The sequence below is a fragment of the Coturnix japonica genome, chromosome 23 (genome assembly GCF_054131305.1).
Source record: "Coturnix japonica strain WE chromosome 23, WE-NBRP24, whole genome shotgun sequence".
Taxonomy (NCBI): Eukaryota; Metazoa; Chordata; class Aves; order Galliformes; family Phasianidae; genus Coturnix; species Coturnix japonica.
In genome coordinates this window covers 893,358-909,833 of record NC_140685.1, presented here as the reverse complement: position 1 = coordinate 909,833, position 16,476 = coordinate 893,358, and the positions used below count along the sequence as shown (strand labels likewise).

At 39.9% G+C, this 16,476-nt stretch overlaps 1 protein-coding gene and 2 pseudogenes across 1 annotated transcript in view; 2 read left to right on the top strand and 1 right to left on the bottom strand.

Annotated features, from left to right (window-relative positions):
- The window catches only part of GLP2R (glucagon like peptide 2 receptor), a 46,839-nt gene extending 34,461 nt beyond the window's left edge, over positions 1-12,378 (bottom strand). The window contains exons 1-4 of the mRNA XM_015879515.3: positions 12,091-12,378; positions 7,233-7,326; positions 4,259-4,363; positions 5-126 (exon numbers count right to left, since the gene is read on the bottom strand). Of these exons, the coding sequence (XP_015735001.3) occupies positions 5-126; positions 4,259-4,363; positions 7,233-7,326; positions 12,091-12,189 (420 nt within the window). The 5' untranslated portion in view covers positions 12,190-12,378. The remainder of the gene's footprint in view (positions 1-4; positions 127-4,258; positions 4,364-7,232; positions 7,327-12,090) is intronic.
- Positions 12,379-14,401: 2,023 nt separating this feature from the next.
- LOC146757298 (uncharacterized) lies at positions 14,402-15,234 on the top strand (annotated as a pseudogene).
- LOC146757297 (uncharacterized) lies at positions 15,147-16,474 on the top strand (annotated as a pseudogene).
- The last annotated feature ends 2 nt before the right edge of the window (positions 16,475-16,476 follow it).

The window sequence follows — 16,476 nt, the reverse complement described above, 5'->3', positions numbered from 1 at the left end:
TTACACTTTTTTGGAGATTATTTTTCTCAGAACATTCTGAACTGTCACGCCAAATGTCTGTGGAGTTTTCCTTCGTTTGCCAAGTTCCTTCATCTAAGCAGACTCTGTATACATTTCCTGCACTTCCTGAAAGTAAATAGAGCTTTAGTCTTAAAGGTGAAAATAAAGATTTCATTTTTCATGAACACTTTAAGGATTTGTCCCTTATACCACAGCAATAAACCGTTGCTCAAATGCAGACAAACAAACAAACAAACAAACAAAAAACCACCAAAACACCAAAAACACATTTTACTTTGTGTTTGACAATATCTTTTTCATATTTGAATAGAGGAAAGCAGGGCGGATTGCCAATGTCACCTCAGTTTTCAAAAAGGGCAAGAAGAAGGATCTGAGAAACTACATGCCTTTTAGCCTCAGCTCTGTCCCCTGAAAGGTGATGGAGTTACTTATTCTTGGTGCCAGTCTCCAAGAAGTTAGAATAGAAAAAAGTTATCAGGAGTAGTTAAGATGGATTCACCTAGGGGTAATCATGCTTGACCAACCAGGTAGCCTCTGTGGTGGCCTCACTGGCTGGGTAGATGGGGAGGGAGCAGTGCACGTTGGGTACCTGGACTTCAGCACGGTGTTTGACATCATCTCCTACAACATCCTTGTTATGAAACAAGGTGTGAGATAGGTGAGTGGATGGTGAGGTGGAGTGAGATCTGGCTGAATGGCAGAGCTCAGAGAGTTGTGATCAATGACACAGAATCGAGTTGGAGGCCTTTAGCTAGTAGTGTTCCCCAGTGGACAGTGCTGGGTCCAGTCTTGCCTCAATATCTTCATCAACAACCTAAATAAAAGGACAGAGTCTATCCTCAGCATGTTCTGATGATAAAAAGCTCGGAGGAGTGGCTGACACACTGGAAGGCTGTCCTGCCATTCAGTGGGACCTGGACAGATTAGAGTGTCGGGCAGAGAGGAACCTTATGAGATTCAACAAGTGAAGAGCGCATGTGAAGAGTCCTACATCTGAGGAGGAATAACCACATGCATCTGTACAGGACAGGTGCTGACCTGCTGGAAAGGTGCTCTGCAGAGAAGGACCTAGGGATTCTGGTGGCCATCGGGGTGACCATGAGCATTGTGCCCTCAAGGCCAAGAAGGCCAGTGGTGTATAGTGCATTACAAAGAGTGTGGTCAGTAGTGTGAGGAAGGCTCTCCCTTCTGCTCTGATGAGGTCACATCTGGAGTACTGTGTCCAGTTCTGTGCTCCTCAGCTCAAGGCAGACAGGGAAAGATGGTCAAGGCCTGGAGCATCTCCCTTATGAGGAAAGGCAGAGAGACTTGGGGCTGTTTGGTGTGAGAAGGCTAAGAGGGGATCTCATAACAGCTGTCCATGCAGCTGTTACCAGAATAGCAGAATAGTAGCAACCACCAGAATATCTAATTTTACTTAGAGTGACTGAAACTGAAAGAACTGCTTATGAAGCACAGTTTGCTGTGATGGTGCAGTAGTTTTGTGTGAGGATTGCCTACCCATGTTCAGTGCACATTCTATAGTCCAACAAGTAGTGGAGTTTTAACAGATTCCCCAAGCAGGAAATGACCTACACATTTACAAGCACATTGGCATACAGTATAGAGATGGCAACTCTTTAAGGACACCATTGACACAGTATGACCAATATCTTTCTAAGCAGTAAAAGCGTATCAGAGGAAGAAAACATTCCTGTCTAGGACCAAAAGCTAAGAGATCCCAGAAATTCACATCAGATCAGGAGGGATATCAGGGCTTATGTTATTTTATTTAGAGAATGACCTTCCTAAGCTTTCATTCAGAAAGCACTCTGCTGTAGTGTGGTCCCACTCCAGTGCCAGGATAGCTCTAAAGGCAATAAACTGACCAATGCCAGATACAAAGCGGGAGAGATAAAAGGACGCTTTGTGAGCTCTTCTGTATTAGCATTAGGGAGAAATTCAGCAACAGTTCATAAACTCTAATCTTCAGAATGGTCATGTAGGAACCTGACTGCAAGAATGGAGCTTGGGATTCAAGAGCCTGGAAAAGGAGCTAAAATTAATGTGGACCATAGCTGGAGCAGATATTTAAACTTGACACTGAAAAAATAAGGAGTTCATATGAAACATGGTTCAAAATCTTAATTCTAGAGTACTCAGATCTTCCAGTGCAATGATATCAAATCAGAAAAAAAAAATCTACCTCAAGCCCACAAACGTTTCTGATTCAAGTCCAGTTATGTTCTAGGACAAACACAGCTGTACCTTGGAAGTGTGATGATGGGCCTGCAGGTAACCCCAGATTCACAGAATCCTTAGAACAGACTGTCTCTGTGACTCTTCTCCTAAGACACTGGGGCACGGATGAGAACGTATCCCAACCTATTACGAATTAGCATTGGTATTCCCCATTGTGATCAGAGTGGAAAGCTTCATGATCTGGTGCAATGTTGTACAGTCACACAATTGCCAGTCACACAATTGTACAAAACAATAGGTAAACAGAGGTTAAACACATGTTTTTTGTGAAAGATTATGGAGATAGAAAGATAATCTATGATAAATACAAAATGCTCCCCAATGTTGAAGGTTCACAGTAAACTCCACAAATAAGAATTGCCACAGAAAGAGATCCTGCCTTAGTGGCAGTCAGCCCTTAAATGGGATCTAGGAGAGGTGGAGCTTGGCTTCATTGAATTGAATTGAATTGAATTACCTTCACCTGTGCTCCCGCAGGTGACTCATTGCTTGCCTCAGGTGGTTAATCAGAGGTTCAGGCTGTGATCAACATTTTCCCAGACAAATGTCTTACAGGTTGTTTTTCCAGAAATTCAAACAGAAAAAAATTGGGGAAAAAACCAAACCAAACAAACAAACAAACAAAAACAACAACAAGGAGTCTCTATTACAGGGAAGGAAGTAAGATGCTACCATGTTTGTTTTGAACAGCTGAATTTGTTATTAGTGGTTGGAAGAAGTAGGTATTTGAGAGAATAGATAAAAGTTGTTCTTCCCTGTTTTGGAGCTCAGCAGCCCCAAAAAAGATGGATGTTGACATTTCCTATTAAATCATTTGTGGGGTAGACTGGAGAAAGCTTGGATAAGCAGCCCATGGTAGATGCCCAACCAAAGAACACAAGCACAATTGGTTCTTCTAAGAGGCATTACAAATATGACTACAAAATATGACTACATGGGTGTAGCAAAGGAACACTAAACAGGAGGAGTCAGAATTGCTAGAATGTGCTGGTAATAATGCTTTTTTATTCCTTTTGGAGAAAAGGAAGGCTGTTCGCTTTCAAATGGTTTTGCTCCTGAAGATGTTACTATTTTTCCCTTCCAGGAGGGCCTTCCTGCTCCACTCTGTCCGGGAGAGTGCAGCTTGGAAAACCTTTTTATTCAATGCACCACTTGCTGTTGGTGCAGCATATTGCACCGGAGGGCGGACTGCTCAAACCCATTGGTTTGTCTTTTCCATTCTTCTATGTGAGTGCTTAATCTCTTGGATCAGTGGACATCCCAGAAGGTGAACCCCAAATCTGTTACTGCCAGTCAAGGCCTGACTGTACAGTTATGCATTCTTGGAAATTTTGCTTTGACAGTGCAGAGATGAAGCACTGAACTCCATCAGTGGTAAATAAGGGTGAACAGGGGGCTGGAGCACCTCCCCTATGAGGACAGGCTGAGGGAGTTGGGTTTTTTCAGCCTAGAGAAAAGAAGGTTGCGGGGTGACCTCATTGCAGCCTTTCAATACCTGAAGGGAACTTACTCCCAGGAGGGGAGTAAACTCTTCGAAAGGGCTGACAATAGCAGGACTAGGGGAAATGGTTTTAAGTTGAAAGAGGGAAGATTTAGGTTGGATGTTAGGGGGAAGTTCTTCACTAGGAGAGTGGTTAGGCCCTGGAACAGGCTGCCCAGGGAGGTTGTGGATGCCCCGTCCTTGGAGGTGTTCAAGACCAGGTTGGACGGGGCCCTGGGCAACCTGATCTAGTAAAGGTGTATGTTTGGTGGCCCTGCCAGGCAGGGGGGTTGGAACTACATGATCCTTGAGGTCCCTTCCAACACAGGTCATTCTGTGATTCTGTGATTCTGTGAAGGGTAAAAAAAAAGGTAAATAATTAGACATTGATTGTAATTCCGTGTCTCAAGTCAGAAAAGAAGTCACTGGACACTGGAACAAAATAGACCAGAACTATTTGTCATGTGTCTGGATTGCTAGCATAAACTCCAAGAAAAATTACAGCTTTTACATTACCATTTTCCAGCCATGGCAAATACGAAGGACAAGGAACAGATACTTTTCCTGGGGTTGAGTACGGCCAGCAAACAAACTGATCAAAAGTCCCATTACAACGTATTCCTAGGGAGAGAAGCAAATAGACGTTTTACAGAAAATGTTTCAGACAGTGGATGATCATGAAAAACATCATGTACCATTTAAAGTAACCTGCAAGCATGTGGATTCATTGTGCGTGAAATATCAATCCTACCATATGGAAACAACATATGATCACTTGTGCTCTGGAATAGAAAGAGTTTTTAGAAAATGTAACAGACTTCATACATTCACAGTACTCTGTTTGCTGAACAGTGCAGAAATGGCATATTTTTGAAATGGTTCTTTTTGCCTTGATGTACACAATAGCAACATGTTTTACACGCTTCACCACGAGCTAGTAGTGTTTAAAATCATCCCAAGATCTCTGTCTTCTAAGTGTAACAGCTTCCAGCTGTGCTCAGTCAGTGAGTACACATCAAAGACTGCTGATAAATAGAAGATATTACACTTTTCATGACCCCTGTAACACCGATTCTCAGCTCAGATAATCATTTTCTCTGGTAGTGACTTCTGTTGCTCTCTCAGTAATAAAGGATTGGGAGCTGGCAGGATCTCAGACCAACTCCATTAGTTTTAATATTCACAGATACCACATCACACACAGGACATAAGGATAAGACAAAACACTTCAAACTGCACTTCAACATTGCTGATTGTACTGGTTTCTGGGTTTTTTAGTTTTGATCTTTCTGTCATTTTTTAGGATAAGTTGAAGTTCTCATCTCTGAGCTTCACAACTTTCTGTCCATCCGAGGTAGAAGAATATATCCTGCCTTGTTTTCCATGACGATCAGTAACACTTTGATCTTGGTGAGAAATAAGAAACAAGGATAATTTGCATACTTTCTCCCCAGAAACTTTTTTAGGGTGCTTTTGCTAAAATCCACAGACAACATGTGCATTGTTAATGATTCTACTATACCTTTGAATCTGTGACTCCATCTGCCTTACAACCCACACACAGTTGTTAACATTTATACATGTATTCTTATGATCCCTTTCCCTCATATCTCATTGGGGGTACAGAATTCAGGTAGTTAGGACAGGTGTAGATTGTGTAGGCTGACTAGAGAAAAATAGTTTTTACTTTATACCTTGAAAACTGGAGTTCTGAGTATGAATAGTTCTTTTACAAAACACTGTCTTCTGACATGTTGCTATGTGCCACTGCTTTTTGGCTTCCTGGGTCATTTGGATTGTTTCCAATTGCCACTTCCCACCATAACACACTTTTGCATTTTGCTCATGTGTTTTTCTGACAGGGTTTCAGTACAGATCATTGATCTTTAGCTTCTTACCAACCATTTAGAGAAAGGAAGAAGAGAAGGGAAGGAGTGGGAAGGGCTTCCAAGATATGAAAGAACACCAAAAAGCAAAACAATTGTCTGTGATTAAAAGAGCATCTCAGTAGATGTCTTTCTTCCTGGCTTCTTGACTCTCCTAGGGTATATTGTGTTCGACCTGAACCCACCCTGGTGCAACTTGAGGCCATTCCCTCTAGTCCTGTTGATGGTTACATGGGGGTGGAGACCTAACCCCCAGCTCCCTTCAGGTAGTTATAGAGAGCAATCAGGTCCCCCCTGAGCCTCCTCCAGTCAAAACAATCCCAATTCCCTCAGCCACTTGTGCTCCAGACTACTCACCAGTTTCATTGCCCTTCTATAGCCGCACTGCCGAGCTTCAATGTCTTTCTTGTAGAAAGGGGCCCAAAACTGAACACAGCACACACAAAGGTGCGGCCTCACTAGAGCTGAGTACAGAGGGACAATCACCTACTGCTTCTGCTGCCAACACCATTTCTTATACAAGCAAGGATGCCATTGGCCTTCTTGGCCACCTGGGCACACTGATGGCTCAGGTTTAGCCAAGTGTTGACCAACAACCCCAGATCAATTTTTTCCACATTGTCTTCCAGTCCCTCTACCCTAAGCCTGTAGCATTATCTGGAGTTGTTGTGGCCAAAGTGGAGAACTTAGTCTTGTTATATATCAGCCCATTGGCCTCAGCCAAGCAGTTCAGCTATGAAGGAGTTTCAGTGCTAAATTTTGTCTGGCAACAGGCCTTTTGAAATATAACTGGATGAATCAGCCAAGAACTGAACTAGGATGGGAGTACAGTGAAAAATCTGTAGATCATATGTCTGTTTTAATAATGAAGAAAGAAAGCAAAATCATAAGCCTTAGAGCATCCAACCACAAATAAGAGATGTGGATTCTGTTCTTCCCTGTGCAACTTTTCAGGAAAAGACTGTATCCTCTGAAGCTATTCTAGTCTTAGGTCAGGAATCCAGAAGTCATAGAGACTGGAGAATAAATTCAGAACTGTAAAGTAAGGGTTACAAGTGCCAGGTAAGCAAGGGGAAACCTGGTCTCCTTGTCTTTTTTTGTCTAATGGCTGAGCTTATGGCACAAGCAATCCTGTGAGAAGTAAGAAGACCCCAGCTGTCCTGCCACCTTTGTTTTGTGTTTTTCTCCATCATGGCTCAGTTTCTAAAGGAGAAATCGGAGTCATCTTTTTTTTCCTTTGATGACTCATTATCTTATGCTTAGTACAGTTTCCAGAAATAAGTGCATGTCTTCCTTCAGGCTGAAAAAGGGAGTGAACACAGGTCCCCTTCATCCAAAGGACCTCTCAGTTATGTAGTCCGTGATGAATCACAGCAGTAGCTCAGGACAAGCTGTTCTATGGCTCATTTCAATATAAAACAGTCGAGGACAAAGGCAGCCATTTACTTCATTCCTGAATATTTGTAGACCTAGTTACAAGTGACTGTTTACATTTAGGTCTTAAGAGTCACACACTTCTGTGAATCAAGTAATATCATGTGAATATTTGCATTTTCAGCAATGCTGCTTAATGCATTTCTCTATTTTGCTATTTGTGCACTTACCAGTACCTACAGCTGATTCCTGTAGCATTTTCAGACATTCCTGTTTGTATTTGTTCCATCCAGTGGTTGTTTTTTCCAGCAGAGATCCTTTGGCCTGTGAGTGAAAAAAATCTTACATGGAGAAAATCAGCTAGAGTGCTGTGGTCTTTTAGTGGTCAAGTTTCCATCAACTCTAACAAATGTAAGAGGTGAGGAGAGGAGTGAGGAGGAGAATGGAGGCAAGTTAGGTAAGTGGGAGGAAGAGATTTCATCAGTTGTTTTCTTTATCTGGACAAGGTATGTATTGCCATAGAAATCTACCCAAGCTTCATGAAGTCCTTTTTGAAAATACACACAGATACCTAAGTGCTGGGGGAAGGAGGTAGGGGAGGGAGTGGGTAGGAGGAAAAACGTTTAATTTTTCCACAAAATATGTGTTAAGCTTCAAAAATTTTAGTCTTTCCAAACCTTCGACAGTCATTTCACACCAAGGTCAGCTACTCATTCTTATGTATTTATGTTTCTCTTTATGCCGGATTAATTTAGGAAATTGATTGATGACAACTTTGCAGGCTCTTTATTTTTACAGTATGTTTGAAGATAGTCAAGCTTACATGATTGAATACTTCAGTAGTAATTTGGATAGAAGTGTAAAGAATAAACAGTAACATTTAGCTATTGTTGTCTGTTCTCCAGTTCATTCTGTGCTCCATTTCAGCAACTCAAAGGTCACTTCTTCCTCCAACACAGCAACCGTGACATAAATACATTTCTATTCCTCAGCTTTCTGGAAAACTTACAATCATTCATTTTAGTTTTTCTTGTCTATCTGCACTAATTCTGTTGTTGTTTTTGCCTGGATGCAGGGGACAATTTTACAATCCCTTCCTGTCCACAGGTATCTCTGCCCTCAAGATTTCTGACAGAATGAAATGGAGCATAAATGCATATTATTATCCATGAAATAGATTTCTCCATATAAAACATCTCATACAAATGAATATTTATGCCCTGTAGGTAAATTTCTTTTTTTCATATTAGATATTTTCAAATCTGGAAGTTTGGATCTTTCTGTTAGAGTTATGATTTGGAGCAAGAAGGCCTTTAAATTCTGAAAAACTAGATTTCTGAAGAATATGTTCTAGAATAACTGCTTATCTGCTAAAAGAGAATACAACTAAAACACTACAAAAACAATCTCTCTTTTATTAGTGTAGCATAGTACAGGTGTGACTGGGTTTATTCAGTTTGATGACAGCAGATTTTTTGTAGTGCCTGAAAAATCAGTTCTCCTCTCAGCTGCTCCCTGCAGAGTTGCATTTATAAGATGTGGACTGCACTGCAACTGCAAAAAATGTAGATCAGAAAAGATCTTCAAGATCATCACATCCAATCAGATCCATAACACTGCCAAGTCCTACTCTGAACTATGTCCTGAATTACCACATCCACAATTTTCTTATATTCTTCCAGAGAATTTAAGAATTCAATTCTATGATTCTATGACATTGGCTTTCTTGGCCATCTGGGCACACTGCTGGCTCATATTCAGTTGGCTGGTAATCAATAACCCTGGAACCTGAGATGGATCAGAATACTGATATGGAGAAAGGAAAGGGACCTAGTTGAAGGTCTCTTGAAAAGGTAAGATTTGGGATGTACACATATAGTTGCTAGTAGAGAGGAGAGAAAAAAATAAAATAAAATAAAATCTGCTATAAATAAAAAGCTACATAATAAAAAGTAAGAATTGAGTGACGAACAGACTTTAATAATAATTTCATATGAAGTGACTGCAGTGCCTAGGATGCAGTGGACATTTGTGGCAAAAATGTTATTTTAAGGGTTACTGTTATCCTGAAAGGACTTATATAATTTTATATTTTATTCTTTAAATATCTGTCTTTCTGATGCATCTTATTCATACAGTGCTCTCCTACTGCAGAGGCCTTCAGAGAGCTATACTTGATAAATACTGCTAGGAAAGGAATGGGTAAACCAGAAGAGCTAAATGCAAAACTGCTTTGCATTCTGTTAGATTTGGGCTGTTTAGGTAATGCCCAACTAGGACAATAGCAGTACAGAAAGGATATTGCTAGACACTGCTTGCAGTTCAGAACCAGCATAATGATTTGATCATCATTTCTCCAGTGAAAGAAATATTAGCCAAAGCAATCTCTGTACAGTATGCCACTTAGTCTCCTGAACACCAGGGCTTTGAAAGGCTAGAGGCAGGCAAGTAGTCCAAGAACAATGTCACTGTGTGTCACCAAAACAGAACAATTCTTGCATCAAAAAACTGCTTGTCAGCTACCCAGGGAAAATTCATTTCCTTTTACCTGGACTGGACCCTTTTCAGAAAGTGCCTTTCACATGTGTATAGTTGTACTTGTCTGAGCTAGGTAATGTGCTAAGAGCTGAACAAAAAACCAGGACTCCCTACTGCTGTGAACTTCACCTTTAACATATTTTTTGAACCCAAGTTTAGCAAAAAGCAAAGAAAGGTAGTATATTCAATATTCAAAACAGAACAGCAGTGAATGCTACATAGTTTATTTTTGAGACCACCCATTCTTGCATGGTTTGGCTGTATAAGATGTTGTCTGCTCCCTGCTCTGCTTTGAGACTCTCAACTAATTTCCAGACACCCTGGCAGTAGAAAGACTGTACTTTTTCTTCATCTGATAGGCTTGCAAGATAAGGAAAGAATATTTACAGCAGCCATGAGAAAAGAGTGCATGTTTCCAAAATACAAATCTTCTTGGCATTTCCCTCATGTGGGCCTCAAAATGCTGAGAGCCAGGGGAGATTCTTCAGATATTCCTTGGTCAGTGAACCTCATCTGAAGAAGCAAAAGATATGATGACGCACTTGTAGAAAAGACTGCTTGATTTAAGGATAGCACTTCTGTTTCTAATAAACAAATGCATTAAACAGCTAAAGAAACAGAGGAAGCCTCACGTTGTCTACCTGGCTGCTGAGATTGCGTGCATTTTTTCTGCCTTCATCATGTGTAGTAGAGGATCCAGTTTTGTAGGGGTGCTCTGAAAAGAGCCACAGATCACTCCCTGCATCAGGTCTGATTACAGAAAAGGGATTTTTTTAAAAAATTATTTTAAATTTGAGCAACTCTACTGCCAAAACTTTGATCCTTCAGTGCATGTTCACAAGCTTTCAGTTACAGTAATCTCATAGTCTGAAAACATGCAGCTAAGCATGACTTTTGAACCCAGTTTTACATTTCAGCAAGAATTCAGTCATATTTAAATTGGACTTAAAACTCAGAAAAAATTAAACTCCAGCCTCCAAGACAAAAGCTCAGAAAGTCTGTAATGTTTTGAGCAAAGCAAGGCATTTCTTCATTTCAGACTGTCTGAAGTTTTGCTGGTAGCCCATGAACACTGAAGTTCGTTGACACTGCAATGTTACCAAACCTCCCTGTAAAGCTTTTTATATTCATTTGGTTCACTCAGGTACACAGAGCTGCACAAAGCTGACCCCACTGTTTTAAAATATGTTGGATGCAGTAGGTAGCACTGCTACAAGTTCCCCCCAAAGAAGCAGGTTATTAAAATAGACCTCCAAGTTTGCTAACAGAATAATTGTAATCAATGTATTCTTTTCATAACTGACTAATATGTAATCAGGTTTGCATCTCTTTAATTTCTTTAAATTTTAATGACACAGAAGTCGTTGGGAGATTTTCAGTTAAAAATGATGGTACTGATGCTTTGTTTGAGGAACCGTATGGATTCAAGGATTCTCAGAAAATGGAAAGCTGCGTCAGTTCACTATTCATTTACATGAGAGAAGCTCTAGATTCAAAATACATGTCTCCTGGTAACTTTTTCTTATTTAAAAAAAAGAGCAAAATTTCAGTATTTTTCAACATTTACAGCACATTCACATGCAATTGTAGCACAAGTGGTTAGAAGTAACTTATTAATTTCAGTGTAAAGTAAACTTGTTCAGTTGTGCTTATTACTTTGTATATTTATTTCACAAATTATTTCTCTAAATTTGCATATGATTTTTATTATTTTTATTTGGATGAATTAGAATTAACTTCAACACAATAATATACTTATTTTTTTACTTTCCTGAAATAAAGGTACATATTCATGAATAAATAAATATATATATATGAAAAAAAAAATTTCCCTGAACTGAATAACCCTGAGGTATTCTGTCCTTAAATTCTGAGAACTCTCACAGATTTCCAAGACAATACAGATGAAGAAGACGGCTTTTAATTTTTCATAGATTTAGAATAAGAAAGAAAATACCATTTTGCTAGAGCACTCGAAGAATTAGAAATAACAATTCCGAATAGCTTTTCTAGTTGGATGTTAGAAGCTGAGATGCAGAACAAAACCAATAACATCAGCTTTCACAAATGTGAGAATCAATGTCTTCTCTTTGTATATTTCTAAATGGCTAAATGTAAAGTAAAGCAACATTGTAAAGCACATTGAAAAGTAATTAACATTAGGAATAGAATATGATTGGAAACAACAGTAGAAAATAAAGAATTTTCACAACAGCATTGATATATTGGTAGAAAACTAAAAAAATAAAACTACTTTAATAATGATCAGTGTCATTATGCAAAGAGACTGCATAAATAAATGTAAACATCATTTATTCACTGTATGAACCATAGAATAAAATTATAATACACCACATATTCCAAGTGATTCGGAATAGAATGATAGATACATCATTCTATTAATTCTCAATGTTTCTTATAACTCATTTTAATAAACATTAGTTGGCATATCAGAAATGGTTTTGAAACAATCATGCAAGGAAGGTTAAAATGCTGTGTGATATATATCCACTTTTACATTGATAATTATGAATTATGGAATTGGCTTACCTGTTTAACTAGAAATAATATAATGACTGAGCTGACAGGTATGGGAGATATTCCAGACCAGATCCCCATGCTGGAGCAGAGACCAAAAAGTACAATCATGCCTATTTTAATAAATTAGTTCCCCGTATGCTGCTGTATTAATGTATAATAAACCAGTTATATCACTTGTTCCCGTGTAACACATTTAAGTGTCTTCTTTTATTCTTCTGTTTCAAGAATCTTCTTAGGAATAAACCAGGAAGTCTACTAAAATGTCTAGGCGTCTAGGCTTGATGGTCTCCAGCTATGTCTTGCTTTTTTTTTTTTTTTTTTTTTTTTTTTTTCTGATTAAAGTCACAGAGAATTTAGTCTAAACTTCACATGAAGTCTGTTTACTGTAGCTTGTTCTTCAGCCAATAAGAAGTCACAAAACTATTAAAACATTAAGAAGTTGATCGTATTCTCTTGAAACTTCATGGGAATTTTGCCAGTGACTTTGTGAGAATGGAATACAGTTCCATAAATATATAGATATGTTTATATACACCTTGTGAAACTATTAGAAGATGTCCCAGAACGTAGAAAATCTGTGAAAGCTTGCTGAGTCAAGTTAGTTGGTAGGAAGGTCCTCAGTCTCACTAAAAGGCATTTTGATCCATACTAATCAATACTTTGTCAAACATGCACAGACAGTGCAGAATTAAGGACAACCTAAATGCACAAAAATGGACATAGTCAGCAGTTAAAGTTTTACAACAATGCTTTTCATATTCAGTGTATGTGATACAGAAAGCCAGGAAATTAAAAACATTTACAATACAAAGATTTTAGGGCTTAGGTTCTACTTTCAGTGGGCAGCATGGAGATTCAGGCAGATGTTTCCTTCTGCACTTCTAAGTTAAATGAGACTTGCAGCTACTTGTACAGAAGGAGGCCCCACTTCTCTCCCCAAATTCATGTTTATCCCCTCCAGCGCAGACAGAGAAAGGAGATACACCACTGAGACTGTAAAAGCAGTGGCAGACCAGTTTTCACTGCCATACATAGGCTTAAAGCAAACTGCAGTGCACGCTTTCAACCTGTTCAGTGGTTAAGTGTGTCTGACTCCCTCCCTCCTCACATGCCCAAAATTTGGTCTAGATGAATCAAAAAGAAGAAAGGCATGATGGATCTTATCTTTACTTAGGGCTTGGATGTGGTACAGAAATTTTCTGGGAGCAATATATATATGGAAGTTTTCTGGAGAAAAGCATTTCAGGGTGGAAGTGGACCCACCCCACCCCAGAGAGCTCTGTCAGAGAGGACATCAGCTGCTTTCATCATATTGTCTGTGTCCAGAGATTGTTCTCCTGAGTACACATCCTCCCCAAGCCACACCTATGGGCTATTCTGAGGCCTAAAGAGAGGCACCTCAAAACACCTTTAACAATTGCTCAGCTGTGTATTGTTATAAGGGATTGTCTTTTCTTCTACAAATTTTCAAATTGCTGTGTAAGTATGATCAGCTCTGTAATAGGCTATGAACAGCAAATCCAAACAATGCTCTGGCATTGGAGCTTTTTAGAGACCACCATAAGAGATGGCTTTGTCATTGTTTTGTAATTTTTGCTATCGGTGCTCCACATCTTGACGTCATGTGGAGCACAGAGAAAAAGAACTACATGTCTCGGGGGACCTCATGGTCAGAGAGGGATATATATGTCATGGAAGTAACGCTCACTCTCTCTCTCTCACTCCTGGCAGCAGGTGTGGGTGTGCTTCCAAGCCATACACCTTCAATTTCAAAGGAGGCTTCTCGGTCTTCAGAAAACCTCTCTCACTCTTATTTTACTTGAATTATTAGCCTCAATTTCAATTGGATTGGATTGGATTGTGTTATCTTGCATTCCAATATCATAGTAAAATAAGTTTTCCTCCTTAGATTGTTGCTGTGGCTCTGTTTGTTTCCTTGAGCCCAGCTCCCACCTCCCTACGCCTTTTCCCTTTTTCCTATCCCATTTTTGGGGGTCAGGAGGCCCACAGGCCTACTGCTCCCTGTCATGGATATAGATTGATCTAGATAACTCCTTGACAGTTTTTTTGGGTGGAGAATGCGGGCACTAGCATAAGATTTTAATGTTAGTTAAATGTTAGTTAGTAGCGAAGAAAAACAAAACAAAACAAAACAAGAAAGGATTTATGTAAGCTAGAGACTGCAAAAGCATTGCTACTTTGACCTTCATAGATTAGATTGTAGTCTGGGCAGTCTGCCAAACTCTGGACGCTGTACCAAGTGTCTTCTGTTTTGGTTCTTTTTTTTTTTTTTTTTCCCCCTTTTTAGCAGCTACCAGCTATGAATCCTCTTTTCATTTTAGCTGCTCTGTTTAAGGGATTGAAAGCAATTATGATTTTCTCAACATACTGGATGATTATTAACGTCATGATTTATTGTTGTGGATTTGTGTTAATCTATTACCAAATAAGGGCACTGATGGAGACACCTGCCTAGTATTCATATACAGTGTGGTATGATTTGAACTTTGACACTTACATCCCAGATGGGATGACTAATTTCACAAACAATTACATCCCCAGATGGAATAGCCAATTTTACAAATAACACGATGTTTGATCTAGTTTCCAGGCTGTCTTCTCAGTTTGCCACATGCTTTTCGAAAGCCGAATCAGTGGTCATCCTTGTGTCAGTCTTCCTCAATGTACTCTTCTCCATTCATTTTATGTGGAAGAAGTCTCCTCCAAAACCAGAGAATGCTGACTGGCAGGGAATATGGAGAGGTTTAGGAAAAATATTAGATGTAAGTGGGCCTGCAATGTCATGGGATTTCACTCTTGAACAACTGTGGGATCCCAAGAAACTAAGCCATTATTTGCGTCAGGGATGGTGCAGCTTAGGTGATAGATCTATGATAGATTATTTACGACTTATAATAATAATACGACTTATTTGGGGCTTGGCTTTTGCTTACCGTGCTCTATATAACACTGTTCTGGAGAGAAAGAGTTTCGGAGCTGAGATTCAAGCCACAGGGGGAAATCCCCAAGTCAAATCTGATCAGTCACAGGAGGCACCAGTAACAATGCCAGCTGCCCCTGTGGAAGGCAAGAAATGGAAACAGATGTCCTCACATCTAGAACGGAAAAAAGAAGAAGCAGAGGAGGAGGTAGAGGAAGATCTAGGCGAGGGGCTCACCACAGCACTTAGAAAGGCAAAAGGAAGAGCTAAGAGGCATGAAGAGGAGAGTGATGAGGAGGAAGTCTCTATCACTGTTCATTGACCTCTGAAGATGACTGAAATCCAAGGTTCAAGAAAGGAGTTTACACAGCGCCCGAACGGATCTCTTTTTACCTGGTTGCTTCGCTGTTGGGACAGTGGGGCCAGTAGCTTATCTCTAGATGGTAACAAAGCTCGCCAACTAGGAGGTGTTGCCAGAGACCAAACTATTAACAGAGGGATTAGTACATGTTTGGATGGGGCTGCCACCCAATGGGAGAGAATGTTAGCATCTGTGAAGGAAAAGCTTCCCTTCAAAGACAATCTGAAGCCTGTGATGAAAAAGTGGGATACAATTGAAAAAGATATCCAGTATTTGAGGGAAATAGCTGTGGTGGAAATGTTGTATAAGCCTAATTTTGATCCTAATGATCCTTGCCAAGACCATGATCCTGAGAGAGTGAGGATGACACCTGATATATGGCAGAAACTCATAAAAACAGCACCAGAAAGGTACGTCGTTACACTAGCAGCAATGTTTCAAAGGTATGAGGAAGAACAGAGAAGACCCCTACCTTTTTAATTGGTTCTCACACTTCAAAACTTTGAACAACGGTTACCCCCGACTCATGTCTCCATTTCAGCCATCTCAGAAGTAATGGACAGACTGAATGAAGTGCAAGAGCAGGTGTCTCAAGTGATGATCCCATAGTAGTATCAGAAATGATAGATGAAGATCAGAATCATCAAAGGAGTCTAATGAAAGAGCTGATCAAACTAGTCCAATTAATTAAAGGTGGTGAACCCTCCTTCTCACCTGTGTCATCAAAATTCTCACCTATTAAATGCAAACGCTTTCTAGCTCAAGCAAGAAACAAAAGTAAGACTACATTGCGTATTGTCTTGTGGCATTACCTACATGACCGTGGAGAAGACATGAGGAAGTGGCATGACCAAGCTACTCCTGTACTACAAGCACAGGTGCGAGATCTACAAAACAGGTCAGTTACCAGTACAGTTGCTCCAGTTGCCATAGATTGTGAATATAAGGGCCCTGCCCTCAGTCAGGAGGGGAAAGGGATAATAGAGTTTATTGGACTGTGTGGATTTGATGGCCTGGCACATCAGAACCTAGAAATAGAAAGCACTGGTGGATACCAGCACACAGTACACTATAATGCCTTCGAGTCATGAAG